Here is a 15,004-nt window from a genome sequence, read left to right as displayed (position 1 = left end):
AAATAGAAGCAGGAGCTGTCAAAATGCCCTGTAGAATAGCAGTGGCAAACCCAGCCCTAGATTTAGAGTAGAGAGGAAGGTGGTAGTGCTTAGAGAAAGTATGTACTGAACTCCAAGTAGCTGCCTCCAAAATGTCCTTAGTTGACACCCCTTAGAAAGCTGTAGAGGTGGTAGTAGCCCTAGTGGAATGAGGTCTGATCCCTGTTGGGATCTGCTTGCCATGCTGAGAATAACAAAAGGAAATGCAAAACCCAATCCATTTAGAAAGAGTTTGCTTTGACACAGGCTTGCCCTGAGTACCTAAAGCAAAAGAAACAAACAACTGTTGCGACTGCCTGAAACCCTTAGTCCTATCTAAGTAGTAGCGTAACTGTCTGTGCACGCCAAAGTATGCAAGATCTTTTCCCCTTGTTTTGGGGGTCTGCATAAAAGGTAGGTAAATGAATAGACTGGTTTAAAGACACACTTGAGACCACCTTAGGCATAAAGGAAGGGTTAGTGCGTAAAGATACCCTATCCTTATGGAAGATCAAGAAAGGCTCAACAGCCATAAGGGCCTGCAATTCAGAAACCCTTCTTGCAGAGGTAATGGCCAACAAAAAAGCAGTCTTCCATGACAAATATTTTAACTCAGCCGTAGCTGCAGGCTCAAAAGGTGGCAGAGTGAGCTTTTCCAACACGTAATTGAGGTCCCAAGCTGGAGTAGGAGCTCTTCGGAGGTCTTATGTTCTTTGCTCCTCTGAGAAATTGCTTGAACAAGGAATGAGAAAACAAAGGTGGATCACAGTCATAGTGAGCTGAAATTGCTGCAGCATGAATTTTAATGGAAGAGAAGGACAAACCCTTGTCCAATAGTTCAGTAAGATATAGAAGAGCCACACTTAAATCAGGCTCAGAAACATCCACACCCTTTGCTGCACTCCAAAGCAAAAATCTCTTCCACTTGTCTGCATACACTTTCCTTGTACTAGGTCTCCTAGCTTCCATAATCACATTCAAAACTTGTTGAGGAAGTTGAGCCCTGCTATGAGCTAAAACAGGATATGCCATGCTGTGAGATGAAGAGAGTGAAGCTTGACATTGAGTAAATGACCGTCCTTTGAGACAACAGTTGAGGAATTAAAGGCAGGGGCCACGGTGGTTTCCTTATTAAATTTCTCAGTAGTGGGTACCAATGCTGTCGGGGCCAATCTGGAGCTATCAGGATCATTCTTGGTTTGTCCTGGCTTACCTTTAGCAGAACCTTTAGAAGTAGAGGAAGTGGTGGAAAGGCATATACATGAAGATTTTTCCAACTGAAAGAAAGAGCATCCGCTTTCCAAGCTGCCTGGTGTATCCTTTTGTGCAAAACTTTGGCAGCTGGTGGTTTAGAGGAGAAGCGAACAGATCTATGTCTGGTGTTCCCCATGACACTGTTAATTGCTGAAATACCTGAGGATCCAGTTTCCACCGTGGGGATCCATGATTTGCCTGCTTAACACATCTGCTAAGGAGTTCTGCACCCCGGCAGAAACCTTGCCTGAAGATCCAGTTGTAGACTGAGAGCCGTTCCCATAGAATCATTGCTTGTCTGCATAGAGGGTAAGAATGTGTACCCCTTGCTTGTTGATGTACCACATGACAGTTGTGTTGTCTGTTAGAATCAACACCTGTCCCCGAAGAAGTAATTCCTTGAAAGCTGTTAATGCAAACTGGACTGCTAACATCTCCTTTAGGTTGATATGTAGATGTTGTAGTCTGGCAGGCCACTTGTCCTGTATCCATTTTCCATTGAGATGAGCCCCAAGCTTTGTCTGAGGCATCTGTTGTTAGAATCTGACTTGCCTCGGCCGGGTCACAGAAAGTCCCTTGTTTAGGTGACATTGCTGAGCCCACCACAAGAATTCTTTTGGATGCAAGGTATTATTGGAATGACAGTGTCCAGATCGTGCCAGTGCTGTGTCCATAGATTCTTGAGATACCATTGTAGCTTCCTCATATGCAGTTTGGCATTGGGAAGCACCAGAATACAAGATGCCATGAACCCTAAGGCTTGAAGGACTGTCCTTGCAGTCAGCCCGGACTGATGTGATAGTTGTTGGAAGTAAAGGGAAAGATTCTTTTGTTTGTCCGGGGTTAAGAAGGCCATCTGGGCTGCTGTATTCAGTCTCACACCCAGAAAGCACATGTCTTGAGAGGGTACTAGACTGGACTTTGTTTCGTTCACAGAATACCCTAGGCATCTTAGCACTGTTATCACATACTTTAAATGCTGTAGAAGTTCGCCCTTGCCCTGAGCCAGAATCAGGCAATCGTCCAAATAAGGGTAGATCTGTATTCCTTTCCGTCTGAAGAAAGCTATCACTGGAGCCAGGACTTTTGTGAATACTCTGGGTGCAGTGGATAAGCCAAAGGGCAATGCAGAGAATTGATAGTGTGAATCTCCAGCTCGAAAACGCAGATACTTCCTGCAGCTTAGAGTGATAGGGACATGAAGGTAAGCCTCTTGGAGATCCAAAGTTACCATCCAGTGATCCTTGCCCAGGAGGGGTAAAAGCTGTTGCAATGTCAGCATCTTGAACTTGGGGATGTCCAGAAAGGTGTTGAGGATAGACAAATCCAGAATTGGTCTCCACGTGTTCCCCTTTTTTGGTACTAGGAATAGGCGAGAGTAAAATCCTAGGCCCCTTTCTGCCATAGGCACCGGTTGTATGGCCCCTATCTGTGTCAATATGGATATTTGTCTGTGAGCTTCCAATTTGTGTTGGGGGAATATCTGGCATGCCCTTGAACGGTAAGGTATGGAAATAAAACCTGTAACCGTGGTGAATGATATCCAATACCCATCTGTCTTGGGTAATTAAACTCCAGTTCTCTTTGAAAAGTGTCAGTCTTCCTCCTAAAGGTGCTGCGTAGACGTGGAGGTTCTGGCAGTTGAAAAGGTAGGTCATTGTGTCTCACGAAAGGGCTGACCCCTGCCCTCCCCTGAAGACTGTGCAGGTGAGCCCCTGTCCTGGATCTAAAGGAACCCTGAGCTCTGCCCCTAGCACGCCTAGACCTACCCCTAGACTGGGAATCATAAGAAGGGTATGTCCACGCCTTGCTTGGCCAGTTTCTGCTAAACTTTGGTGGTTGAACCTGTAAAAAATCTTTAACAGTGTGCATAGATTTAGCTTTGTCCTCCATTTTCTTTAAAACTGCTTCAACAGGCGAACCAAACAACACCTCAGATTGTAAAGGGGCATCCAAGATCCTTGACTTAACATGCTCAGCTAAATTCTGATCCCGTAACCAGGCGTGCCTGCGAAGGACAGTACCAGTGGCAGCCACCCTGGAAGAGGCCTGTACAGCATCAAAACCACATTGTAAGGAATGCTTACCCACCTGTTCAGACACATGTACCAGATCTTGTAACTCCTTACATTCAATACCTTCTGCCAGAGCATCTACCTTAGACTTTAACTGTGAAAGGAGATAGATTTGATATCTCAGCATGTGGAATTGACAATTTAAAGCCCTCATGGCTAAAGTTGAAGAAGTATACACTTTCTTACCCCATCTGTCTAAAGCTCTTGCCTCTTTGTCCTGAGGAACTGGATTTTTAGCCACAGAAGCCTTAACCCCTTTAGGCCCCTGAGTAACTGTCTCTGGATCTGCCCTAGGGCTTTTAAAAGATACTTGTGAGCTTCAGGCACCCTATAGTATCTGTCTGGTTTAACAGGAGCGGGAGGTAAAGAATCAGGGTTAAGGGAAGCCTCTGCAAAACATCTTCCACCACAGAAAGAACAGGGGGTATAGCTAAAGGCCTATGCTGAGGTAGAAACAAAATTCCCTAAGTCTTTTCCTGGAATCAGAGAAATCCTGACCTTCCCATTTAAAATGTTCCCTCATGGAATGGAGAGTCTCTGAGAATGAAAAATCCTCAGGAGGAGAAGCAGAAGGGTGGAGTCATCCACATCAGAGTCAGAATAATGAGAAAACTCCTGTAAATCCTCAGCCGAAGACTCAGAAATATCAGAATCCTGTTCAAAATTCCCAAATTCAGGATCCACCCTAGGCCTTTTGTCAGGAGGGGGCATAGAACCCCTAATCATAGTAATTAAATCTTCAGCCATCTTAAGCATATGTCTCTTGGGCACAGGGCCTGAAGTACTAGGAGGAGCGCATGCTACAGCTGAACCTGGCCTACTCTTGGAAGAAGCCTTTGTAACAGTAGGGGAAGGCCTAACCACCTTAGGCAGAGAGGGGAGAACAGCTACCTGAGAAGCCCCTTCAGCCTGGCCTACCTCCTGTGAAGACACATCCTGTAACAACAAAGTCTCCCCTGGGACTCTAGGGAAACTTCTGTTTGGGCCTCTGGCACAACCGTGCCCTCTAAAGAACCGGCGTCCGGTCGGCTGGTGCCTCTAACCTAGGCCTAGGTGTTTTGTCCTTGCGCTTCTTGAGGTAGCGGGCGGGAGCATCCGACGGCATTTTGTAATTGCACCGCTTCCCAAGACTAACCTAGCGCAGTCTAATCTCCTCTTTGGTACGTTTGTTAAATCTAGCGCAAGAGGAACACCCAACAACGTCGTGCTCAGGCCCTAAACACGGTATACACAAGCTGTGGTAGTCCCTATGTGGTATCTGTTTCCGCAAGAAATACAGTTATTTACTTTTTCTGACATCCGTAAAATACTGAGGCAAGAAAACCAAAATATTCCCAACGGGTACTTAGCCAACTTGGATTCGGTCTGAAACTCCGGTTTCGGAAAATCTCAGGACGCCAACCTGCACTCGCAAATTTGCTTCTGCATCGGACCACGCGGCAAAAAAGACTGAGGATATGACGTCGGTCATGCGCATTTATACCCTGACGTCCTGGCGTCAGTTTAATGCGCCATGACCGGCGTCAGCCATATACTTTGGTATTCGGGCCGACCGAGGACAGCGCTATACCCAAGTGTAAGGACTGCAGCAATGTGAGATGAAGAACATCAAACAACTGCTGAGACTGCCTAAAATCCTTGGTCCTGCTCAAATAATAACGCAATTGCCTGTGTACATCTAAAGTGTGCAAAATCTTTTCCCCTTTATTTTGGGGATCTGCATAAAAAGTAGGCAAATGAATAGTTTGGTTTAAAGCCACACTAGAAACCACCTTAGGCATAAAGGAAGGATTAGTACGTAAAGATACCCTATCCTTATGAAAAATCAAAAAAGGCTCTACCGCCATAAGGGCCTGCAACTCAGAAACCCTTCTTGCAGAAGTAATGGCCAACAAAAAGCAGTCTTCCATGACAAGTATTTCAATTCAGCAGTAGCCGGAGCTCAAAAGGTTGTAGAGTAAGTTTCTCCAACACAAAATTGAGATCCCAAGCAGGAGTAGGAGCTCTACGTGGGGTCTTATATTCTTTGCCCTCTAAGAAATTGCTTGAACAAAGGATGCGAAAACAATGGTGGGTCACAATCATAGTGAGCTGAAATTGCTGCAGCATGAATCTTAATGGAAGAGAAAGACAAACCTTTGTCCAATAACTCAGTAAGATATTGAAGAGCCACACTCAAAGTAGGCTCAGAAATCTCCAAATTGTTTGCTGCACTCCAAAATAAAAATCTCTTCCATTTTTCTGCGTACACTTTCCTTGTACTAGGTCTTCTGGCTTCCATAATCACATTTAAAACTTGTTGAGGAAGTTGAGACCTGCTGTCTTTCAAAACAGAATATGCCAGGCTGTTAGATGAAGAGAGTGAAGCTTGACATTGAGCAGATGACCGTCCCTCTGAGACAACAGGTGTGGAATCAAGGGTAAAGGCCATGGAGGCTTCCTTACCAGACTCCTCAGTAATGGGTACCAGTGCTGCCGAGGCCAATCTGGAGCTATTAAAATCATCCTTGGCTTGTCTTGTCTGACCTTTAGAAGCACCTTTGGGAGAAGAGGCAGAGGTGGAAAAGCATACACATGAAGATTTTTCCAACTGAAAGAAAGAGCATCCACTTTCCAAGCTGTGTGATGAAACCCTTTGTGCAAAACTTTGGCAGCTAGTGGTTTAGTGGAGAAGAACAGATCTATGTCTGGAGTTCCCCATGACACTGTCAATTTTTGAAATATATGAAGATCCAGTTTCCACTCGTGGGGATCCATGATTTGTCTGCTTAACACATCTGCTAAGGAGTTCTGTGCTCCGCAGAAACCTTGCCTGAAGAGTTAGTTGCAAGCTGAGCGCAGTCTCCCATAAAATCATTGCTTGCCTGCACAATGGGTAAGAATGTGTTCCCCTTGTTTGTTGATGTACCACATGACAGTTGTGTTGTCTGTTAGAATCAACACCTGCCCTGGAAGAAGTAACTCCTTGAAAGCCATTAATGCAAACTGGACTGCTAACATCTCTTTCATGTTGATATGTAGATGCTGTAGTCTGGCAGGCCACTTGTCTTGTATCCACTTTCCATTTAGATGAGCTCCCCAAGCAATGTCTGAGGCATCTGTCGTTAGAATCTGACTCGCCTCTGGCCGGGTCACAGAGAGTCCCTTGTTTAGGTGACATTCCTGAGCCCACCACAAAATTCCTTTTGAATGCAAGGTATTATTTGAATGACAGTGTCCAAATCCTGGCAGTGCTGTGTCCATACATTTTTGAGATACCATTGCAGCTTCCTCATATGCAGTTTGGCATTGGGAAGCACCAGAATACAAGATGCCATGAACCCTAAGGCTTGAAGGACTGTCCTTGCAGTCAGCCCGGACTGAAGAGATAGTTGATGGAAGTAACTGGAAAGATTCTTTTGTTTGTCCGGGGTTAAAAGGCCATCTGGGCTGCTGTATTCAGTCTCACACCCAGAAAGCACATGTCTTGAGAGGGTACTAGACTGGACTTTATTTCATTCACAGAATACCCTAGGCATCTTAGCACTGCTATGACATAATCCAAATGCTGTAGAAGGTCTTCCTTTTCTTGAGCTAGAATCAGGCAGTCATCCAAGTAAGGATAGATTTGAATTCCTTTTAGCCTGAAGTAAGCTATCACTGGAGCCAGAACCTTTGTGAATACTCTGGGCAGTGGATAAGCCAAAGGGCAATGCAGAGAACTGATAATGAGAATTTCCAGCTCGAAAACGCAGATACTTCCTGCAACTTAGTCTTATAGGCACATGAAGGTAAGCTTCCTTGAGATCTAAAGTTACCATCCAGTGATCTTTGCCCAGCAGAGGTAAAAGCTGTTGTAATGTCAACATTTTGAACTTGGGAATGTCCAGATAAGTGTTGAGGATAGATAAATCCAAAATTGGTCTCCACGTGTTCCCCTTCTTCGGTACTAGGAACAGGCGAGAATAAAATCCTAGGCCCCTTTCTGGCACAGGAACTGGCTGAATGGCCCCTATTTGGAGCAACAGAGAAATTTGCTTGTGAGCCTCTTTTCTTTGTAGAGGAGGAATGTCTAGCATGCCTTTGAAAGGAGGCAAGGTATGGAAATAAAACCTGTAACCGTGGTGAATGATATCCAGAACCCATCTGTCTTGGGTAATTAAATCCCAATTTTCTTTGAAAAGAGACAGCCTTCCTCCCAAAGGTGCTGCCAGGCGAGAATGTGCTGGCAGCTGAAAAGGCAGGTCATTGGGTCTGCTTACGAAAGGACTGACCCCTGCCCTCACCAGAAGTCTGAGCAGGGGAACTCCCTGTCCTAGGCCTAAAAGAACCTTGAGCTCTGCCCCTACCACGCCTAGACCTACCCCTAGACTGGGAATCATAAGCAGGATAAGTCCATCCCTTAGTAGGCCAATTTCTACTAAACTTTGGAGGCTGCACCTGCAAAAAATCCTTAACAGTTTGCATAGACTTAGCCTTGTCCTCCATTTTCTTTAAAACTGCTTCCACAGGCGAACCAAACAACACATCAGACTGCAAAGGAGCATCCAAAATCCTTGTTTTAACATGCTCAGCTAAATTCTGATCTCTCAACCAGGCATGCCTACGAAGAACAGAACCAGTGGCAGCCACCCTCGAGGAGGCCTGCACAGCATCAAAACCACACTGCAAGGAATGTTTACCCACCTGTTCAGACACATGAACTAAATCCTGCAACTCTTTACACTCAATACCTTCTGCCAGAGCATCCACCTTAGATTTCAATTGTGAAAGGAGGTAATTCTGATATTTTAACATGTGAAACTGACAATTCAACGCCCTCATGGCTAAAGTGGAAGAAGTATACACTTTCTTTCCCCATCTATCCAAAGCCCTTGCCTCTTTATCAGGAGGAACAGGATTTTTAACAACAGAGGCCTTCACACCTTTAGGCCCCTGAGAGACAGTTTCGGTCTGCCCTAGGACTCTTAAAAGATACTTATGAGCTTCAGGCACCCTATAGTACCTATCCGGTTTAACTGGGGCAGGAGGCAAAGAATCAGGATTCAGGGAAGCCTCTGCAAAAACATCTTCCACCACATTCAGAACAGGAGGTATAGCTAAAGGCCTATGCTGGGGTAAAACAAGAATTCCCTAAGCCTCTTCCTGGAATCAGAGAAATCTTGACCTTCCCATTTAAAATGCTCCCTCATGGAATGCAGAGTCTCTGAAAATGAAAAATCCTCAGGAGGAGAAGCTGAAGGAGTAGAATCATCCACATCAGAATCAGAATAAGGAGGATACTCCTGCAAGTCTTCAGCCAAGACTCAGAAGCCTCCTAACATTGCTCAAAACTCTCAAACTCTGGTTCCACACTAGGACTCTTATCAGGTGACAGCATAGAAACACTAATCATAGTAATCAAAACCTCTGCCATTTTAAGCATATGTTTCTTAGGCAGAGGCCCTGAAGCACTAGGAGAAACCCCACTGAAGCTAAACTTGGCCTGCCTCTTAAAGAAGCCTTGGAAACAGAAGGGGAGGCTCTAACCACCTTAGGAAGAGAGGGAAGAACAGCCACCTGAGAAGCCCCCTCAGCCTGGCCTACTTCCTGAGAGGATACATCCTGTAACAGTAAAGTCTCTCCCTGAGACTCCAAAGAAACACCTGGCAGAACCTCCGGCTCCACTGAGCCTTCTAAAGAACCGACGTCAGGGACTGTCGGTTCTTCCACTCTAGGCTTTGCTGCTTTGTCCTTGCGCTTTTTGGCCGAAGCGGGCGTCGGAGCATCCGACGGCATTTTATAATTACAACGCTTCCCAAAAACTAACCTGGCACAGTCTAACCTTCTCTTAATAGTGCGTTTGTTAAATCTAGCACAAGAGCGGCATCCAACAACGCCGTGCTCAGGCCCTAAACAAGGTATACACAAAGTATGGTAATCCCTATGAGGTATCTGTTTCCCACAAGAAATACAGTTATTCACTTTTTCTGACATCCGGTTAAATACTGAGGCAAGAAAAAACCAAAATATTCCCAACGGGTACTTAGCCAACTTTGATTCGGTCTGAAACTCTGACTTCAGAAACTTTCAGAACGCCAACCTGCACTCGCAAAATTGCTTCTGCATCGGACCATGCGGCAAAAAAGACTGAGGATATGACGTCGGTCATGCGCATTAGTACCCTGACGTACTGACGTCAGTCTAATGCGCCCTGACCGACGTCAGCCATATACTTTGGTATTCGGGCCGACTGGACAGCGGACTACCCAATAGTTAGGACTGCAGCAATGTGGAATGAAGAACATCTCCGAATGGGTCTCAGTAGAGGCCTGAGAGTCAGAAGCAGTGGGTATCAGGGGCTGCAAAAGTGCCTCACTGAGTACCGGCGAACTGGGTTAAGAGAAGAGTCGTCGACAGTTTTGGACCTTGACGGCCCGTCTCTGTCTTTTTCTTTGTGTTTTTTCGGAATCCCGGTAGCCAGATGGCTAACCGACATAATTTCTGGATAATTAAACCTAGAACCAAAATATTTAGAGGCAAAAATGTACTGACGACGGATAGTGCGCTGATTAAATAAAGCACAAAACTGACAGCAAGGTACGTCGAGGTCAGGGCCTACGCAAGGAATACAGTACAAATGAAAATCTTTATGAGGTATTTGCTTTCCACAAGTAATGCAATTATTAACTTTTACTGACATCGGTAAGGAGTTTCCCCAATGGGATACTTTGCTTTAAGTTGAAGACTTCAGTTCTGAAACTCGAAAACAAAAGTTCAGGAGTCGGCCGACCGGCACTTGCGAACTGCTTCTGCTTTGGGCACGGCATGGCAAGAAAGACTGATGTAATGGTGTCGGCTGCATGCTTTATACCCCGGATGACCTGACGTCATGGAAGAAGAGACAGTAACCAACGCAGGACCCAAGACTTTGTTAATCAGGCCGACTGAGGGCAACCTGCCAGCAGATTACCCAAATGTAATGACTGCAACAGTGAAACACGAAGAACATCTGCTTGATTATATTAGTGAGAAACATGCTTTCAGACTCAGAATTTCAAACAACTTTTATAAATGGAAAAATAGGCATGTTGTATGACAGAACTTTAATAATGAACCATAAGCTAAAACAAACATAAAATGGAACTTACAGTCATGGCTAACCAAAGCTGCCAAATGTGCATGGCCACGCGGATGTGGAATAGCCCTAAAGGGAAAATGTATACATTTTTTGTAAATAAAACCTCATACTATACACAAAATTATAATTTAAAAGAATAGTACTGCTATCACTGACAACACATTTTATTAATAGTTTTATTTGTATTTGAACACATTTTGTTAATATGCTTATTTAGATTTCTGAATTAGTACAACCTGAAACAGCAACATTATCAGTAAAAAACAAAATGCCTTATGCAACGGTTCATGAAGCTATGAATGTGTGTCTGTCTCTCTCTTTCTCTATCATAATTATATGCATGGATGTATGGACAGGCAATTCTTTTAAGGATGCAAGCCTGTAGTTACCCAGTTGTCAACATACAAAGCAGTACACAAAAAATCAAGCACAAAACACACACGCTATAGACCACCAGCCATCATTCATTCATTCATGCATTCTCTAATTACCACCTTAACTCAGTTCAGGGTTGCAGGAGAATCAAAGCTTGTCCTGTCAATCAATGCACTATAGACACAAAAACTAATCTTGGTATAAAGTTTGCCTCTCAACACCCACATACACACAATTCACACACCTAGAACCAATCTGGAATTTCACAGTTCACCTATGAGACATCTCAGAATATGACAGGAAACTACAGCATGTTGCAAAAACCCCTATTAGGGCAAAGAGGAAAGATATGTAGACTCCACAAAGAACATACCCAGCCAAGAAAAGAAACAGAGAGCCAAGCATTCTGAGGCACAAACACTAACCATTGTGTCATCAATAATAAAAGCATGCTAAATACCATGCTAGACTTAAACAATACACACACAGCACAAAAGTAAAACAGGCACTATACCCCAAGTTCAGTGGGAAGTAATACTCACCACAGTAATATTTTATTTTATTAACATTAGATTACCGTGAAAGTCTGACTGGGTAGGAACCTATTTTCAGCAGAGGCCCAGGGAAAATAGTTCTGAAGTATTACAAAACATTTTAAGAACAATAATTTTACAGTCTTTAAAAATACACAAAACAAATACAGTTTAAATAATTATGCCAAAGAAGTTAGGTGCTCACCATAATGTTCCATCTGTGTTGTCCATTTTCATTCTTCCTCAATCTGTAGATTTGGATTCGATCCTCAGATCCGAATCGGCTGTTTTCCATAGTACTAGGATCCAATTCTCAAGCTCCTCCCTTACCCATAATGCCTCATTCCCCCAGAATACCTCAGATCAATTTTGCTGCTAACATATTTACAGTACATCTACATTTATATGCAGATTACGAATAACTGATAGAAAGTGCGAGCATAAAGTTCAGGAGCTCAAATTGTAACATGGTTCCTACAGGAATATCCATCAGGTCTCTCAATAATGGACAGGGGGAAGGGGGGGTTTGAGGAAAAATGAAAATGGACAACACAGATGGAACGTTATGATACATCCTTTTAAAATGAGTTTCTTTCTTCTGTCACTAAGGGCACGCTGGTTAAACCCAGCGCAAATAAAGCAGGGTGATTCCAGATGCACAGGGCCAAGACAGTAAACGCACTACCTGTGGGTATAAGATTAAGGAATTTTGTGCCCTCAAGAAGTGCATTTTTTAAAACCAGCTCGTTTGCCAGACATGCTGGCTACTTTGAACAAGCTATATATATCTCTGAAAAGAAAGGAAGGAAGGAAAAATGAAAAAAGAAAATACCAACTATGGTAACAAGTGGTACTCGCATACAGAAGAACTAATAAAAGCTTTTTTTAAGGAAGCGTAGTAAAGGGGTAGAGAAGAGAAACTTTTTGACAGAAAGAAACTCTGAAAAAGAAAACAAAACTCACTAAACCCACAAGGAGCTCGAGAGATTAGCAATCCCAGTCTGTTTTCGATGCACATCAATAAGATCTGAGGTATTCTGGGGGAATGAGGCATTATGGGTAAGTGAGGAGCTGAAGAATCAGATCCTAGCATGGTAGAGTCAGATCGAAGGATCGGATCTGAACCCACAGGTTGAGGTATGAATGAAAATGACAACATCAGATCATTGGTTAACTACAGATGCAAGTTATATGACAATCACTTTATAGTCAGGGAGATTCTAACCATTTTATAGAAAATTTAAAGGTAAGTTAGCATAATACAAACATGATTTACAATATGAAGTCAGAGAAAAACAGGTTTATAGCATATTTAAAGAGAAAGCCAAGGGGCAGAAATTGATAAAAGTAAGGATGCCTGTCAAGAAGGGAGAGCATGGAGATGTACGGTATGAACAGGTATTTTTTTCACATTTAGGGATATAGCTTGTCCAGGTTTTGAGCAACGCCAGCTTTCGGATAGGAAGTCTTCCAGAATGGTTATGAAGTGGGGGGGTAAACTGAGCTGATGGATAGAGTAAGGAGTTACAGGCCTTAGCAACATGGTATGAGAACAGACAATGTCCAGCAGATTTGACAAGTCTGTGGACAGAGAGATTTTTTGGTCACTGGATTATAATGACTGTCTGGGAACACTGTTATGTAGAATGTTACTTAATGTTGGAAAAGCAGAGGGATGCTGCCAAATTTTATAGGTGGTAAGAAACTGTGTACATGTTAGCTGATGGGGTATTTCTAACCAATTTAGGCTTTTTAGTGCTATACAGCGGTGGGTTCTGAAAGGGGTAATTGCTGCAAACTTAGTAACTTTGTTCTAGCATTGCTCAGGTTTTGATTTTTGTGATGTCTATAGGTTAGCAAGGATGGAAGCACCATAAAGAAGTGTGGGGAAGAGAAGTAGTGGCAAATATAACTTTAGTTGTGTCTGTGAGACGTTTTTGGCACTATAAAGCACCCCTAGTTTTTTGATTAGTTTTTCTTATGCAATTTTGTACATGCACGTCAAATTTAAGATCATCATCCCTAATAATCTGCTATGAGAAGTGACTTCAGTGACTGTAGTATCAAGAGAGAGGACTTTTTTTTTTAACGGGAAAGGGTTTGTAGAAAATAGTAATATTTGTTGTTTTTTTTTTTTTTTTTAGGGTTGAGCATTAAGTTGTAATTTACAAAGCCATGTTTCAGTTGCTGTTAAAGCTTGCTGAGTTTTTTTTGTTGAGGTGTGCCATACTGTCAAGATGTGTGTGGAGTCATCTGCATACTGTATTAGGGAGGCCTGTTGTGTGGAAGGTGTTGGTGGGAGTGTTAAAGAGACTTTATGGCAATATCAAGAAGGAATCACCAAAAAAAATGTACCATAAATTATACACAACTATAACATCCTAAAGAAATGCATGAGACAAGATTACAGAAAAATGGCATTCTATGCCCCAAAACTGAAAAAGTATCCAGTGAATCCCTAGAATATAAAAAATACAGAATAGATTTTAAATATGCCCAAAGAAAAAGTAACAACTAATTAAAAACAGTTAGTTAAAAAATAATAAACTAAGACAAAACACATCAACAGAAATAACAGACACAAATATGTCAATTAAAAAAAAAGGAAAGCATTCAAAAGTAAACAACCGAAACTATAAGAAAAATAATCATCACGAACTGCATAGAAAACAAAAAATAATAAAACCAGTAAAAGGTCAGTTAAAGTTTTCACTTTAATTACAGTACTACAACAGCTATCTTCTCCCTTACTGATTGCATCTACTCAAGTACAGCGTGTGGTAAAATCACTGGTGTCAACTTACTCAATATTAGGAAGATGTTCAGTTCTGTAGATCACATCCTCCTGCTTCATAAACTAAGCAAAACAGGTTTCTCAAATGACGTACTGCATTGACTTAAAAGCCATCTATCTAACTATACCCTCACACTCACCATACCTAAAAACACCCATACTTCAAGAAGAGAGATGTTCCCATAAGGTTCAGTTCTTAGGCCACTTCTCTTTTCACTTTTTCTTAAATAACCTTTCACTATACCTCAGGCAAATCAATTGTGTCCTCTTATGTAGAGGACACTTTTTGTCTTTGAAGGCAATATGAAACAACTCCAAACAACGAAAAGTACTTCGGAGTGCCTTTATACTACTTAGAAATAGCTTCACGGTAATAAGCAGTCAGTTTTCACAAAAGTTGTCTAATGAAATTAGGTCCAGGCTAAAAACTGAAACGGGCAAAGTTTTAGCACTGCAGATATCTCACGACCACCTGCTTTATATCACTGAACAAATCATGTCTCCTGTTTGAGAACACCTCACTTTTCAAAAATGTGTGGAAACCCAAATTCCAAATGTCTTGGTTGAACTAAGACCTTACCATTTCACTTTCTGTCGAAGCCTGAAGTGCAATGGCCATAAATGTACTACTACTTAGGCTCAAACAACAGCTGTCAACAAGTCTTTTACAGATATTGGATATAAATACTTGACCTGATATTCCTGCTGTATTTTCCTTATTCTGCATAAACTTCATTAGACTGACCTACTAATAATTTTAAATTGGGGTAAGAACTTAATATAACCAGGAGTTAAACTTACATTTATTTTCTTTTCTAATTCCTTCTCACGTCAACCACCTCTCTGGTCTGCACAC

At 42.6% G+C, this 15,004-nt stretch overlaps 1 protein-coding gene across 4 annotated transcripts in view; it reads right to left on the bottom strand.

The window, feature by feature from the left end:
• The window catches only part of ERGIC2 (ERGIC and golgi 2), a 646,362-nt gene that overhangs the window by 357,773 nt on the left and 273,585 nt on the right, over positions 1 to 15,004 (bottom strand). For all 4 annotated transcript variants that reach the window (XM_044088198.1, XM_044088197.1, XM_044088200.1 and 1 more), the window contains exon 9: positions 10,457 to 10,512. In XM_044088198.1, coding sequence (XP_043944133.1) covers positions 10,457 to 10,512 — 56 coding nt within the window. The remainder of the gene's footprint in view (positions 1 to 10,456; positions 10,513 to 15,004) is intronic.

The sequence above is a fragment of the Protopterus annectens genome, chromosome 11.part0 (assembly GCF_019279795.1).
Source record: "Protopterus annectens isolate FY-2018-M chromosome 11.part0, PAN1.0, whole genome shotgun sequence".
Lineage (NCBI taxonomy): Eukaryota > Metazoa > Chordata > Ceratodontiformes > Protopteridae > Protopterus > Protopterus annectens.
The sequence above is the reverse complement of the archived record's forward strand: the minus strand, read 5'-3'. Positions and strand labels throughout refer to the sequence as shown.